Here is a 15491-nt window from a genome sequence, read left to right on the forward strand (position 1 = left end):
TCAATACGATTCAGTGTGGGCGGCCAGATATTGGACCCCATCGACTGGAATTTCGCAGCGGACGCGCTGGGATTGACGTTACTACATCCGAATCGAAAGCGTGGGGCAGACGAGTGAAATTTGTTCGAAATCGACGTCGCGAGATTGGGAAGTTACGATTTCGTCAGAAGGGAGAACTTTTCTTTTTTTCCCTCTGCGCTCTCCTAATAAAAGCCATTCCCCCCTTTCCTTGTCTTTTGTCCCCCATCCTCCCGTCGACTTCTCGTGCTATCGTCGTTGCCGTTTCTCCCCTCTCTCGGTACGTATTCTCCGTGCTTTTCAGACACTCTCACTGGAACATCTTCTTCATGGCGGCTGCGACTTTGGCATCAAGTGAACCCATACGATTCTTCAGATCCTGTAGAGCTGACAATATTTGTGTGTTGCCGGGCTCGAGCTCCAGGGCGAGCTTCAAATCCTCGAGAGATCGCTCGTACTCCTGGAATATTCGTAGAAGGTAGATGAGTATGGAGGCCGGGGAGACTGACATTGCTCCACAGTCCTCGCTCTTAGCTAGTACGTTCCGGAGGACTTTGGAAGCAGGCGACTTCAGGATTTATTCTCCCAGAAGGGCGGGTCGGTAGCATTGTCAAAAACGCAACCCGACACCGAGCAATAGCAACGGACGGAGTCGAGAAGTCCGCCTCGAGTCTGAAGCTAGAGCCTTTCGGAGACTTATCCCCTGCGAACTTTTGACTCGCGTCGGAGACTTTCGGGCATGCGCTAAATAGACCGTTTTTTTTCCATACGTGGAAGGCGGACTGCTCATGCCAGCGCTCTGTATTTTTTCCCCTGCCGAGCTCAGCAGAGCTGGCGCAGCGCCAAGCCGCCAACAATGACGGAACAACGATAAGCAAGTTGAATTCTCCTCGGGGAAAGGATTCGTGACGCCAGACGTTGCCAGACTTCCCTCCTCTGGTCTTTCATTCGAATGCTATCGCGCCCCTGTCTCGGATTCTCTGTCGAGATCCGGAATTCCTCCAATCGGATTCGTTTCGAATCGTCCGTGATGGAGGAGAAATGAGGCGCGCGCGCACTCTCACGATCCCAAGAAAGACCCCGCTCTACCAGTGAACAGGAGGTCGGCTGTATAAAGGATCCTCAGAGGGAAGCGCCGTCGTCGGCAGAACACAAAAGGAGTTCATGAATATTTCATCTGAATCGACTACTTGCATTCGTGAAGCGGCCCGACGGCCGGACAGACCGGTCGACAGACAAACGAGCAAGCGAGCAGGCAAGCATGCGAGCGAACAAATGGGCATGTATCGAGTGAGCATCCTGTCATGTCGAACAAGAACGGTCGCTACTCACCTGTAGATGCATCAGACCAGTCCCGCGTCGAAAAAGAGCTTTAGCATTCTTCGAATCGATTTCCAGGGCTTTCGTAGCGTTCACAACGGCGAAATCGAAACTCTCCGCTTTAAGTTGACAGGCACACAGGTTCAAATAGACAAGCATCCGAAGCCGATTAATATTCATGTCCTGAAACGGTAAATTGCCAAGTTGCTGACTGATCTGCTTCGAGAAGGATTCAATCAACGACGTGTCCCCAAAACTTCTCACTCGATCGTTGCCCTACGACGCAATCGACGCATTTCGAATTCGGGAGGTCGCACGAAACTCCGGCGACATCTACCGACCGGCAACGATTGTTGGGAAACATCCTCGAACGGGAGAGCTTCGGGAAGTTCATCGACGATTCTATTTCCACGATGCTCGAACTCACCTCATCGTCGTGTTCGCTTGAAGGAACGTCGTGTGCGAGAGATATGATGTACTTAAGAGCCAATGAAAATCTTCTGAAGGCCCAATCCACCCTTCCATCTTTGAACAGAGTCACTCCATTGTCCTTGTGCCAATTCGCCAGTCGCCATTTTTCAGTCGTACTCATCTCGAAAACCTTCGGGGAGAGCGGGAAGAGTTTAGTTCCTGGACAGTGGACCTCGATGCATCCCGAGAGGAACTTTCAAACCGAGCGGATGAGTTCACAAATTAATCGGCTCACTGAGCAAGCGCGGAAGTCCAGCGCCCCAGAGGCCTGTTGTGGACAGTTTCGAACGGAATAATCATCAGGCGACGTAAACAAATCGAACATGAACTGACCTTGAGGCCACTGTTGAAAGCGACCAGTTTGAATGTTGTAGTCTTGTTTCCAATGCGGATTTCGTCAACCTCTCCGGGCCTCATCTTCATGATGGCTTGTTCCAGGGCAAGCCTTTCGTCTGTGCTGGCGTCTCCGAGGGTGAGAACCGTCTGTTGAGGGTAAGAACCCGATGACGAAGAATACATTAGAAGTTTTCCCGGAATAATTGCATTCCAAGATCTGCGGCGACCCCCCGTCTGTTGTCAATGACGATCGCGGCTCTCAGTATCAACGATAGCGGCCCATTCCCCACCAACACATAGCCGCTAGAGGAAACATTGGAATTGCGTTCAGTGAGCCTCGAGTGCGCGACCGTATGAAAGTGTTGATGAGTTTGCGTTGGCGTCTGTTCTATCCGAGTTCAAGTGTTTGTTCGCGTGGGCTCTAGTTGGTGTGTTCAGACGCTTGTCTGTATGTACGTAGTACGTAGGCAACGAAGGATAAGGTACGCATAAAAACAAACAGGTACCCTGCAAAAACTTGTCCTCCTACGCACGAGTACTGAGTAAAGCTCGACCACCGCACGGGTACAGCACAGAAGCGGCGGTCGTTTTGTAATATATTCATGGTCTTCAAACGCATCCGGTGAGTCCCCGAGGTCGTTGCAGCGGCTGTTGTGAGTACGTATAGCTCATTAGCTCACGTATAGCGGGGCCAGTTGGTAACGTAGTAGCCAACAAACAGCTTTCGAGTCCAGGCTCCCCGCGGACCCTTCTTTCTTCCGCTGAATTTATTCCCGGACTTTCCGATCAATACCCGCCGCCTGCTATTCTGTTCGCTCGGACTTCGGTGATTCCCAAGACGGTTCCCTCGGTGAGGGTGATACGGTGACGGAGTGTGTCCGCGCTATCCAACGTATCGATTCAGCGGCGTCTCTTTCCGATGTCATGCGTATCATCCAACGCATCGATTCCTCTACGACGGGTCGTCCTGCCAGTACGCCATTAACTTGTCGCGTTGGGATCGAGATCAATGTACGAGTCTTGCTAACATTCAATGGACGCATATCCGCTCGAGATGAATGGTTTTCTTCTCTCTTTTTCTGGCTATCCAAGAGAGCCCGCACAATATATATCTGTGCTCGTTGACGTATCATCTTTAAGGAGCGTTCATGGTGCGGAGTCGCCAGCACAGACACGATCCTTCGGGTCGTTGCACGTAAAGCGCGTGAGTTGACCGGATCTGGCGAACTCTGACTTCACGGCCTAATGCGCTAAAAAGTCATTTCCGCTCATTTCGATCGATGTTCGAGTCGCAAGGGAGCAGGAAGTCCCCAAATGAGGCCTCGCACAACATCAGAACGAGTGTGCCCTCACTGCATACTGATGGTATTGCTGACGAGGTGGTCGAGGCTTAGTTCCCTCCGCTCCTGGAATTTTACGAGCGCAGGAGTGCTCCGTACAATATTTTCTCTGTAGGGCTTGCTCCCGAGAGCCACCTACTCGGAGCGGATCCACTAGTAATGGAAAGCCATGACTCAGCAATCCGAACAGCCAGATACATCATTGATCAGGCAATCGATGGTTTGCTTCGATTTTTACGCGAGGATCGACTTCGATAGAGCGGCCGTTGTTTCCTTGCTTCGGACACTAATACGGTGTGATTGCTTTATCAAGTTTAGATGGACGTACAAAAATCCATTCTAGGATCAAGTTTGTACCCTCAGGAACGTCTGGCGGTGTCATTCCTCGTCAATTATTCAACGGCGGAGCCGACCCGAGGAGCGCGACCGAAGTTCCTAGGATTTTTTCCGCATGGCGCGCTCATCGGAGAAATCCGTCTCTTCATCTCATTCGAGATATAATAAGCCCCACTGATTGATGGAAAGAAATCTGACCACCCCAATGCTCCTCTAGAATCTTTGTTGCTCATCGACGAATTTCGCAAGAGATAGATAGCCGCCCCCGCTGCTGAGATTTCCATCAATACCAGGACCTCGCTACAAAATTCCTTTATCACTAATGGAGTTTATGAGAGCTCTCATTAGAGACCCATCTCGATTTTTTTCGCTTTGAGTTCCGTTCGCTCGTAAGCCTGAGATCGGTGCGGCCGTGAGATCGAAGTTGGCGGCGAGCGGTCTTGATCGATCGACACCGGTAAGCTCTGTCAATTTGACAAACTGACTCGTCGTCACGAACGAGGTCATCTATAAAACTATTATTCGAGAACTTTTCTGCCAGGACCACGGGCAGAGAGCGCGGACGGTGACCTCTGGTGAGAGCAGCGGTACGACCCGCGTTGAGGCCACGGGGGGTAAGCGTCGCCCCTCCTCCCGACCGCGAATTCCGAATATATATTTCCTAAACTTTTTTCACTGACCTCTTTCTCGGGGAACATGGAATCAGGATCCTCCATGACTTCAATGAGGCATTCGGCGCCATCCGTCGGCAGGTCGTATTCGTCGCCTTCCTGAAGAACTTTCCGAACGGCTTCCATCGGGGGTTTTGCCAACGACAGAGCGTTGTTTCTCCGTTTGTGACCTAGGTCAAAAATCGATCCTGAGCAATCGGAACAATCAGACACGATTCATTGAATTCCGGGGCCTAACTTCGGAAACGGAGCGTAAACACGACCCTTCGCTCTCACGACCAGTCACTGAATCATCCAATGTTGAGACTGGTTTGATTTCCACGACACCGGAATGCCGGAACAGCTGGGTTTTCTGAGTCCGGAATTCAGGCGCCACTCATCTGACAGAAAAGAAGGAACTCCGGGTTCTTTTGCGCGATTTTTTGAGGAAAGCCCTTCTATGGCGACGGATCTTGAACCTCGCAAACAATCACCTGTTTGTTAGTCGGGACGGCACCGCAATAATGCGACTCCAAACTTTCTATTCAGCTGGCACACATGTAGTCCAGCGGAGCGACCGAGGCTCTCGAGCTCCAACTCCGCTCTGAAAGTTCATCGGGTCTCCCCCAGCTGTTCGGCTCGAGATCCCAGCGGAGCGCCAAAATTGGGCTGTGTCGGTGCAGGCGCTGACGATGCGCGGAGAGGATCTCCGACAGCGGTATTCCTCGAGGTGAACTTCACCCAGACCGAATTCCATCGAAGGGTCGCCTCGCTTCGTGGGGAGGTGCTAAAGCCATTGTTCTTCAGCCTCGCTCGGACCTGGTGCGCAGTCATCTGATCATTGAAGCTGGCTGTCCTGTCAATTTCCATTCGTCGATTACCTAATTCCTGCGCGGCGGCTTGATCGGGGAAAAACGGAGCGTTCCTCTGCTGGAAAGCTGAAATCGGGGAAATGGATGCGTCCCGATCTGAAATTCCGTGAGCTTGAGGGTGGGAATATCTCGATGCACCGTTTCCGCTAACGTCGAAACTGCGTCAAGGTTCGCCGTTCGCTTGGTGACACACCCAAGGGAGCTTTTGAATGGGAGGATCGGAGCCATGGATATAAGAACCTGCATATGAATTGAAAAGGAATGAACAAAATAATTCAGGCACGTCATGCTAGGTTCTCTCGTGTCTAAGTTTCTCGTGATGATGAATCATGTCGGAAGATGATGCCCAACCGACATAATTGAAAACATAGTCGAGAGCGACTCTACAAGAGGCACCACTCCTCCTCACGCTACGACGATGTATCCGACTGACGGGTTCCGCGAAGCTTTTCACACATGTACATATTTGATTATCTTTTCGGATCTCGTTAGAGATGCAGCTTCCTGAAAGAGAAACAGCTGTTGTGCCGAAACTGAAAAGCGAGCCTCGAAGAAATCGGTCTCAGGCTTCACGCACAAGAACTCGCAGGCAAGGAAACTGAACTGATCCCACCAGCGGAACCGGAAGAGCGCTATCGAACCGGCATGCCGCGGAAAAATTTCTTTGTGATTTCCTTTTCAACTCCGCATCATTCCGTGATTCTGACGAATCTTCTCGACGAAACTACTCTTTGTACCCTTCCTTTGCTGTGAACAACTGATTCCCCTCCGACGCAATTTCCCACGGGAATCTTAGAGTGAAAAATGGGTCTAGCTGTATGACGTCTCGCGTCTCGCGGGACGGGAGATCATCTGAGGATACTAATGGCTCTTTGAGAAAGGGGAGCATGGATTCCTCCGGGCAGCAGGCCCACTTGTGGATTTCGTTTGACCTTCGGTTTCTGAAGCATCCGGATGAATTTGCTCTCGATGCGTGACTTTATTACGCTTCCACAATCCCCGGGATTCCACGAGGTCAGATCAAACATATTGGGGTACAGCTCCGAGTCAGATATTAGCAACACGTCACGCGTATATATATATATACATTTGAATCAGCTCCCTGATGTTCCAAGAGATCGGGGAGTAAACGCTCCGGGCAATAGCTCCAATATACCGAACTTCCTCGGTTTGCCGCGTCCGTCCACCGGACAGTCTGTGTAAACCTCAATATCCGTTCCGAACTCGACGATGAATTGTCGACACGCGCCGCATGGAGTTATTTCGGGCAAATTCCTGAAACGTGAGACTTTTCGACCGAATCGGTATTTGAACGGCTACTGGCAGGATATTCTCCGGAAGAATGTTTATGGGAACCTCAGGGATGCTCCCTCCGGAAACAACAAGGCCGTGTCTTGAATTCCCGGAGCGTGTCCATTAGCAGCTCCGGGAGCTCCTCGAAACTCGAAACTCACGACACGACGACTATCGTCTTGAAACTTCTGAAGCCCCTGGATGCTGCGTGTGTGAGGAGACCGCGTTCAGCACAGACACCCAGCCCGTAACTTGCGCATTCCACGTTCGCACCGGATAGGATTTTCCCGCACTGCGTCAGAACCGCCGCACCGACCTTGACCTTGAAAGCAAAATCTCTCCGTTATGGAAGAGCTCCTGAGAATGTCTCATCATCACGATACGGGAGTTGATCGGGCGTGTCGTTCCGCATGTGTTGCTTCCAGGAGCTTTCCCGTGAATCAGCGATTTCGGATGAGATAAAAAGAGGTAACGATGATGCGTCCGAGGGAACGTGGAAAGTTCCTAATGATCTTCAAGGGGAGGTCCGATCAACGTGCATCCAGGGTGCAGCCCTGCGGCACGGCAACGGTCTCCTGCTCGTCCGCGTTCACGCTATTCATTACTCCTTGTCTTCATTCTCAAGGTGTACAAGGATTCTCGCAGCAGGCGCCACGTATTCCGCTCACCGAGAAGAACTCGTACTGATACAGGTTTCCCCCGATCGGTAGGGAATTTTTATTCATCCAGGTCGTGCGACGCGACGTGCAGAAAAATGTCTGGCCTTTCTGATCGTCGTCGAGTACGGCAAAGAGTCTCAAAATCCGGCTGATACGACGGATGATCTTTCCCAGGCTGCCAAATCAAACTCACTTTCGAATAAGGACTATAGGAATTTTCCTTCGCTTCGTGAGCAGCCTTCAAGAGGAGTTCCAGCTCGTTTTCTGAAATCGAAGCATTCGATATATTAGCTTCATGACAGACGGTCGTTCCCCATGCCGATGGCTGCATCCATAAGAAATAGATCAAGCACCACTATAGGGCAGGGATCCTCGACCCGTCCGTTCTTTTCCGACACATGGCACATCAGAAGAGCGGAAGCAAGTGGAAAGCAATGATTGGGTTTTGAACCAAAACAAGCTCTCTCCGTGCTAGAGTCGAACCAGATGTTTTTATCGACCGACCTGTCGCCATCTTTGATCTTTGTGGCTCGAAGCCGAATGAGGACACCCTTCACACAAAGAGGTTGTCTCGTGCTGAAGATATCCTGGGAGCAGAAGAGGGTTTGCACCGCCTGTGTCCGTTTTAGTGCGAGGAAGAGTTGAGTGACACAGTACTCTGTTTTAGGTTCCCCTCCCTTACTCGTTTCCGCGCGTAAGAGAGAGGCTCCGGTTTTCCTCTCTCAAAACCCTAGTAAACAGTCTCGAATTCCTAAGCCTGTTACTCGGTCAAGCATAAAGATATCTCATTAGCACGAATGGGGAGAAACGAGAGCTTAGAGATAGGGTTTGATGCGCAGAGCCCTAATCAGGAGGCTCGACGCTTGCACTAGACTAGATCATCAGGGATCATATCGAAGGATTTTTATCTATCCCTAGGACGCGGTCTATTCTCGACCTTAGGACGAGGTTTCGATGTCATTCTCGAGTCGGCCATTCCCGGTGACCACGATTTCCGCTGTGCTAAGAGCTCTGGATGACATGCCATTACGCGCAAGAGGAAAGAGTCAATTTCAGTGGAGATAACAGTCGATTCTTATTGATCGATTCCAGCGTGGAAATCAGCGGGAAAATGGCAATTCAGAACCTTTCCAAAGGGGCGACATAGCATCGCTCTTAATTCGACTTCCAATACGGTCCCCGAACGAGAGGACTGAATATCTTTCATCACAAAAATTGTTCCAAAGCTCATGGATCTCAGCGATTCTCGTCCTGTGTTGATCGCAAAGATGAGCAGCCGCAGCACTTCAGTCGCCCGTAGGCTCCGCGGCACGCCCTTCAATCCCGTTACGAGCTCCGCTTCATCGACCGATAGTTCTCCTTGAAGTCCCTGTAGCCATAGGCTCCGTCTTCGAAGAGGGCGTCGTTCAGGTCGAGAAGCTCCTTGACTCGCGGAGAACAATCGAGAGGCTCCGGTCCGCCAAGAATATCCGGGAGGAACTTCCTGTCCACTTGCTGGTATAATCCTTCGAGATTCTCGCCATGGAGGTGCACTCTGCTAGCGATTTTGCTTGTCAGGAATTGGCTGGAAGGGAGAAATAGAGCGTCAATTTCCACCTTGAACATGTTGCATGGACAAGTCGACGCAATTTCTCCGTTCATTGCGAAGCGGGAGCCTCCAAAACTCCGAACGAAGACTTTCAATGATTCTCTCCACAAGACTCTCACCTAACAACGGCCCAGATGATGGAGAAAATGTTCGGCTGGTTCACAACGTGAATCGCCTTGATCCGACACGGGAAGCAGTCTTGGATCATGGTCACGATGCGCTTGAGATCCTTGGGCGTGAAATTCTTGATATGCGTCAAGGACAGCCCGGCCATATCTATGATGACCACAGTTCCTGGAATTTCAAGTCACTTTTCAAATAAATTCCTCGGAGGCACCAAGGATCTCATGGGAACATCGATCATTTTAACTCCAGTCACATGAGTGCACAAGTTGGAGAATTTTGTGTCCGTACCTTTGATGAGTGTTTGCACATCACGAATTGAGAGTTCCATCATAAGGAGGCTGGACATGAAGAAGTCTTTTTTGCTCAGCTGACTTGGATCCCAGGCCCCGGCTCGCACGATGAACAACGTACGACCCTGGGCGTCTTTGTGTGGGAGAACAGTGCAAAGATTGAAGCCGAAGGATCGTAATTGATCTCTGGGCGTATATCTGTTCTCGAAAATGTCGGGCGCTTCCTCTCGCATCTTGTAGTAGCGCGTGATCATCCTACAAGCTCTGTGCGGGTTGAACTTGGCGGGCCGGAGAAATCTAGAAGGGCGAGGCATAAGAGGATCGCTTGAATGAGCTCGATGATTGCTCCAATTTATTTGGCTCTCTGCTATCCGACGCGAGTTCACCCTCATCCTACAGACTCGGCCACTGAACGCGCTGATTCATGGGGTGCTGATTCTGGATAAACAGTGAACATACCGCATCAGAAAGGCATCATCGACCCTTGATTTGAGTCTCTTGTCTTCGCTTAGGAGCTGCAACACGGTTTCGATGCATCGGGATCGATTTTCGGGAGTCTCGTTGAGCTCGCACTCAGCGATCGGCTTGAGCTCTGGAGGAACAATGGGTTCTTCATCGATCACGTTCGCATCCATGATGTCTCGGAGTTCCAACCAATCTAGAAAAATGAATTTGTTTTAGTAAAGCATCACTTGGGGAAAGACCGCGCGTTCATGCGAACGTGGCTTGTCCAACGTGGAAACTCAGCTACACCCTTTCAAGAATCATGTTCGCGAGTCGGATCCTCGACCCAAGAAATCAAGCCGAAAGGGAACACTAATGCGTCAGTGGCAAGACTTGCGGGGGCCAGGTCTCGCAAGGTGGCAACCCTTTGCAGACTCTGAACTTCAGCGCACCCGGACGGCTGTCGCAGTTGAAGCAAGTGGATCCCCCCTTGCCCTCAGATCTGTTCCCGGCAGAACCATGGAAGCTTGAATCTCGCAAATTCAGAGCACTGTCCGAAGCTCCATTCTCGAGGATCCAACAGCATGAGCTTATCTCATCGCGCAGAGGGAATTGCAAACTCCCACGTGAACCAGGGCAGATTCCTTGCTAATTAAGTCATCTGCGCGGTCAAAGTTCTCAGACTCCAAGCTATCGAGTTGGTCAGCAAGAGGATCGAGAACATTCAACGGCCCGCCGAGGGCCATCCATGCGGCATTCTGGCCGGCAACCAGATCTTGGAATGATTGGAAACATTTCAAGCAGGGACTCTTGGCAAGTAAGATGGGCAAACTCGTCCACGTTCGTGGGTCGGGCGTCTGTCCGATACAATCCACTTACGGCACTGATAGAAAAATCATAATCCTCAACTTACTCTGTGATGAAATCCGGGGAGCCATGTTCAAGCATTTGGGGTTTACTGCAAAAGCCACCCGTAATGAAAGCGATTCGATTGTGGGACTCCGGTACCCGGGCACCATGCATTGAGACGACTTGAGAAACACCGGGTTCGAGGAGGTTGGGTGAGGGCATCGTGGGATGCGCTGCTCAACTCTGTCACTACAACAACAAATTACGGTAGCTGATGCCCCGAGCCCCGGACCCAGTCGGAGATCTCCTCCAAGTTAGGAAACATCCAGAGTTCAGCTGAAACAGTCCTTTCGGGTTATCGAACACCGCCCTGAAGCTCATGAGAGGGATCACGATCGAGAGTACCGAGAAATTCGTCGAGAATCTGGTCGGGACATGATCTTTCTTCTGATCCCTCCCAGATGAAGTTCAAATATGATCGCTACGTACGAACCCCTGATGTCGATGAATAGAAATGGTTCAACATTATCGGAAGCGAACGTTCGCTCCCGATCCGAAGATCCACCCGGAAAGCTTGAATTCATTGATGAACGAGCCCGAATGTCTGAGGAAAACCCGAATGGGAAGGGGTCTAATTGGAAGCATTGGACATCAGATTATCGAATGGAGCGAGACATTTCATTTATTCCGCTTCCTTGGATGGAGATCTTCGAAGATTTCTAACCCCAATGACGCAACTTATCCTCCATGGGACAAGGCTGAGGGATGAAGAGAACCAAACGCGCTTCAGCTCGTTCGGTCCCTCGATCAGGCTTCTCCGATTCGGCTCGAGAACGAAACTCTGACTCCAGAGCACCCCACTCTGTTCTCAGGGTGTCACGCCGAAAACTCGTCTCTGATGACTGAAAATATTGTAGAGCTCCGAGCAAACAAACAAAGCTCCCATCCCGGACGGCGTCGACGGATCCACTCCGCCGTCGAGGTCGATTCGGTCATATGTAGAGCGCCGCCTCCAACCACGAAACGCCTGGACCGGCTCCACGGACGCCGTCCTTCGAAGTTTCTCCGAATGCCGTCGACGACCCGCCGGAATGTCTCATCAATCTGATGTTTCGGTATCAGAGCGGTTCAGCCATCTGCACTACGCTGAAGTGTCTCATCAATCTGATGTTTCGCTATCAGAGCGATTCAGCCATCTGCACTGCGCTGAAGTGTCTCCCGGCATCCCACAATACGAACATGAGCCGCAACTAATTCATCAAAATCAGCGCCCGCCCACCCCGACTCTCCCGCAGTGGGAGAAGGGAGTCATTGTGATTTCGTTTCCGCGAACGGGCTCTGGTCTCTCGCTTGGTTTGGACTGACGATCGAACGTAGAATTGAATGCTTCCCGTTCTGGGGAAACATACTGAGCTCCCCGAGATTCAGCTCTCAGCCGTCGCGCGCCGCTCGCTGGCAGAGAGCGGTGGAACATATTGTGGCGAAATTTCCCGACTTCCGCTCGTTGTTTCCTCTAGCAGGGAGAGAGGGCACCATACGGCTCGGCTCCAACCTCTGAAGTTCCCCGCTTTGATCTAACACAGATTCATATTTAGATTGAAGAGTAGTTTCGCGGCTTCGCTATACATAGGTCGGCAGCGAACCGATTCTCAAGTGACACGGGGATGATTCTCAGCACCGAACTTCAAAGCCCCCGACGGAAAACTCATTCCTAAATTCCGTCCGGAAGATGAAGCCCGCGGGATTCGTTCAGTAGCGATGGGAGGCTAGGAGCTAAAATGGTACGCTGTGGCTTGATTTGACTCCATCGGGCAGCGACCCCGTTGAGCTCGGCATTTATGAGAGCGGACATTTTTGAGCAGGGCTCTCCGTCAATACGTAAGAGCTCGGTCGAGCTCCTCGAAGGACCCAATCACGGGGCTGCATTTCACTCGATCGCGTTTTACGGGATCACTGTACTATTTGCTTTCCGATCCTGGTAGATGATGTCTCGATTGATTACGTCTCTTTATGATCGATCAATTACATTGACGCGTGGAATTCGAGCTAATACAAGAATCAGGGTGACAAGGAAACGGGGGAATATAGAATACATACACCCAAGTAGCGTAATCTCTGAGCCTGGGGATCGAGCCGCAGAGGTATCATTCACCGTGATACTCCCTGCTCGTTCCAGAAGATATTTGAATTCGACGGGGGAGATTCGAAAGGGGGGAAACGAATACAGCTTGGCTTGACGTCAATGGGAGAGTCGTGAGGTCGATGCTCTGATTGAGACCTGCTTGTCTACCTTCCGAATATCAGGGATGATGTCGGGGAGTTACCGCTTCCTGACGACGATCCGTCAATTCTCACTCATCCTCAAGAGAGGGGAGCGAGCCAGATATCGATAACTCAGTCGTCATCCGCTCCGACTAAGTGGGGCTCCACGTCGCACTCTAGATGTGAGCAATCATCACATCATCAGTCAATCCCGCTCCTGGGAAAAATCCAAGGGAAGGTATCACCATAGATCGGAGCTGATGCGAGAGAATGATCCTGTCCCGTTTCAGGTTGCGATTCAGAACAAGGATCATCAATCATCGTCGGGCTTAGATTAATATTTATTGTCGGCTCGATTTTTCGAATTCACGAGCTGTTTGCGGTAGTCGTTTCTGCACTGACCCCTGGAGTTCTCGAACCGCGGTCTTTCCTGGCTCTGGGTCGCATCTCCAACATGCACTTCTCGAACGCAGCGAATTGCGTCGTGTCGCTGATCAAGGCTTTGACTTTCGCCTTGAGCTCCTGCATCGTGGCGTTGACTTGCTCCGGGGTCGGACGCTCGCGAGGACGACCAGTCGGTCTCGCGAACACGACTTTCAGTTGATCGATCGTCTCTTTGGACACACCGGCATCGTCGGCACACCTGATATGAGGCGGCGTTCTGCGATGGGACTCAGCAGCCACGACGAGCACGAGAACTACCGTAAGAAGACACTTCATCCTTCTCCGATACGAGCACGGGAGGATAGAGTTCCTGGAAATGATATACGAGCAATTTTCCCCGACGTGGTGGGCGAGCACCGCGCAGCTTGACAATGACGTGATTGAGATCAATGGCGTCGCTCCACCGGCAGAGAGCAATGCTTTTCGGAACGGACCATTCGAACAATCGCGCCCTAGTCAGGATCGGATTGTCTGTGGAACCATTCGCGACGAACAGATTCTCCGCGGATGGAAAAGCTGGTCGACATGTATACGTCCAAAACGCTATTCGGAGTCTCAGCTGCTTCATTCTGAGAGAATCTCTTCACTGAATTAGAGCACAAAAAAGACCGCGCTTCTGGCCAGAAGGACCTACACATCACGAGAAGCCGTGGTCGACGACGGATCATTCACGGGAAAAGCGTGAGCTCCCAAGTGCGGGACTCTGCTCCTGGCTCTCTCCGACCCGCTCTCGTTTCGCACAGAGGGGAATTCTCATTCATCCGGCTGCGTGGTAGGATGAATATTCCCGGGATAATTTCGAGATGATCTCGTCGGCGAGAAAGAAAGACCTTGACTCGAAACGATCAATGAGATCCTTGATGATTAAACACCAAAAGACTCTCGTCGGAATCTGATCCTCTCGATATTGAGACTCGCTCAAACGATTTCCGGAGGGGGCAATCGCCATGAGTGACTGACACTGAGAATCAATGACGGGGGCTTCTCCAGCAGCCGACCAAGTATCAGTGCCTTGGGCAGAGGGTGGCCCGGTCAGGATTCCCGTATCCTGACCGAGGTCTCCCTTCAGTAATTCTGACGTTCACAATAGGTGACGAGCCGGAACAAATACGTGTTCTCCCTATCCAAATAGAATCTCGCAACGGAGAGCTCCCACTGTTCGTCCATCAGATTGAGGTAGTCTCAAACAATGTGACGCTGATTCGACGTTTTTGGTATATTCTGCGTTAGATCTGAAACGAACCGCCATCCTCGACAATCACGAGAGTTAATAATTCCTTCCGATAGCTCCTTCCATGTCGAAGCCCCGGTGGGCCGGCTGGGACCCTCGCACAACTGTGAACTCTCAGAAGCTCAGGCTCATAATGTTGGCTCGTGACGCTCATACAAAATATAGGATACATATCATCATCATCGAGGTGTAACTTTACTATTATCTCATGGTAGGGGACAGAATGGGTGTGATCGTCACATATGAAAGAGTCCGTCGCGGAGGGCCTGTTGGATCATATGTGCGTTGCCCCTCTTGACTTCCAGAGACATCCGTAGTCGAAGGAACCCTACCGACCGATTTTCGCCAATCTCTTTAGAGAGCAGCATAGCCTCGTCAGCCCAAACGCCGTAGGTCTCTATTACGAGAGGTTCTACGACATATTCGCAAGGCAAGCGTAGTGGTTGAATTTTTCCCGTTCGCCTTTGGCTCCAACACCCCCACTGTTCTCGCCAGACTAGAGTAGCTGGCAGCGTTCGTATTCCTAATGATGACGTCCCAAATCAGCAGTTTTCCTCTAGGCCAGGGGGTTAGTATCAAGCCATCGGGGCGGATCTCGTCAGAGGAATTCAGGTGTGGAGGCTCGACGCGTTATGCGATGCCCATCTGGCGAGCGGCTCTTGAAAGAACGTCATTGACGGCGTTGTGGCGAGCCAGTCTGAACGTGGAAACCGAAGAGCAGCTTAGATGGTGGTAACCCTCGGAGTCTGCGGTGGATCCGCACGCGCAGAGATTTTCCGGAAAGAGAGGGATCTCAAGCCGGGGGCCACAAGCGGTTCAGAAGGATGAGTTCCGGAGCACGGTGCCAAGGTTTCCATCAGGGCGGACGAGTAGCCAAGCTCCACTGTGGGGACCCGCGGCGTGAGCGAATCGAATGCTCTCGGAAAGGTCACGGTCGAAAGCGGAGGAGAGGAGGGACGTGG

The 15491-nt window shown here is 51.4% G+C and overlaps 3 protein-coding genes across 3 annotated transcripts; all 3 read right to left on the reverse strand.

Moving 5' to 3' along the window:
• Positions 1 to 328: 328 nt before the first annotated feature.
• LOC100907035 (peptidyl-prolyl cis-trans isomerase FKBP62-like) lies at positions 329 to 4618 on the reverse strand. Its single transcript, XM_003745297.1, has 5 exons — positions 4502 to 4618; positions 2143 to 2292; positions 1766 to 1939; positions 1351 to 1521; positions 329 to 478 (listed from the first exon to the last, which is right to left on the reverse strand). Exons 1-5 carry the CDS (start codon positions 4616 to 4618, stop codon positions 329 to 331), a joined length of 762 nt encoding a protein of 253 aa, XP_003745345.1.
• Positions 4619 to 6308: 1690 nt separating this feature from the next.
• Positions 6309 to 7944, reverse strand: LOC100899429 (probable cytidine deaminase). Its single transcript, XM_003745244.2, has 4 exons — positions 7800 to 7944; positions 7489 to 7559; positions 6798 to 6958; positions 6309 to 6618 (listed from the first exon to the last, which is right to left on the reverse strand). Exons 1-4 carry the CDS (start codon positions 7807 to 7809, stop codon positions 6438 to 6440), a joined length of 423 nt encoding a protein of 140 aa, XP_003745292.1. The 5' UTR covers positions 7810 to 7944; the 3' UTR covers positions 6309 to 6437.
• Positions 7945 to 8354: 410 nt separating this feature from the next.
• Positions 8355 to 10769, reverse strand: LOC100899568 (alpha-tocopherol transfer protein). The gene is made up of 5 exons (XM_003745245.2): positions 10657 to 10769; positions 9759 to 9957; positions 9298 to 9596; positions 9003 to 9177; positions 8355 to 8859 (listed from the first exon to the last, which is right to left on the reverse strand). The coding sequence occupies exons 1-5, from the start codon at positions 10760 to 10762 to the stop codon at positions 8622 to 8624; spliced, it is 1017 nt and encodes a 338-aa protein (XP_003745293.1). The 5' UTR covers positions 10763 to 10769; the 3' UTR covers positions 8355 to 8621.
• Between the last annotated feature and the right edge of the window lie 4722 nt (positions 10770 to 15491).

This window comes from Galendromus occidentalis, unplaced genomic scaffold (assembly GCF_000255335.2).
Source record: "Galendromus occidentalis unplaced genomic scaffold, Mocc_1.1 scf7180000077480, whole genome shotgun sequence".
Lineage (NCBI taxonomy): Eukaryota > Metazoa > Arthropoda > Arachnida > Mesostigmata > Phytoseiidae > Galendromus > Galendromus occidentalis.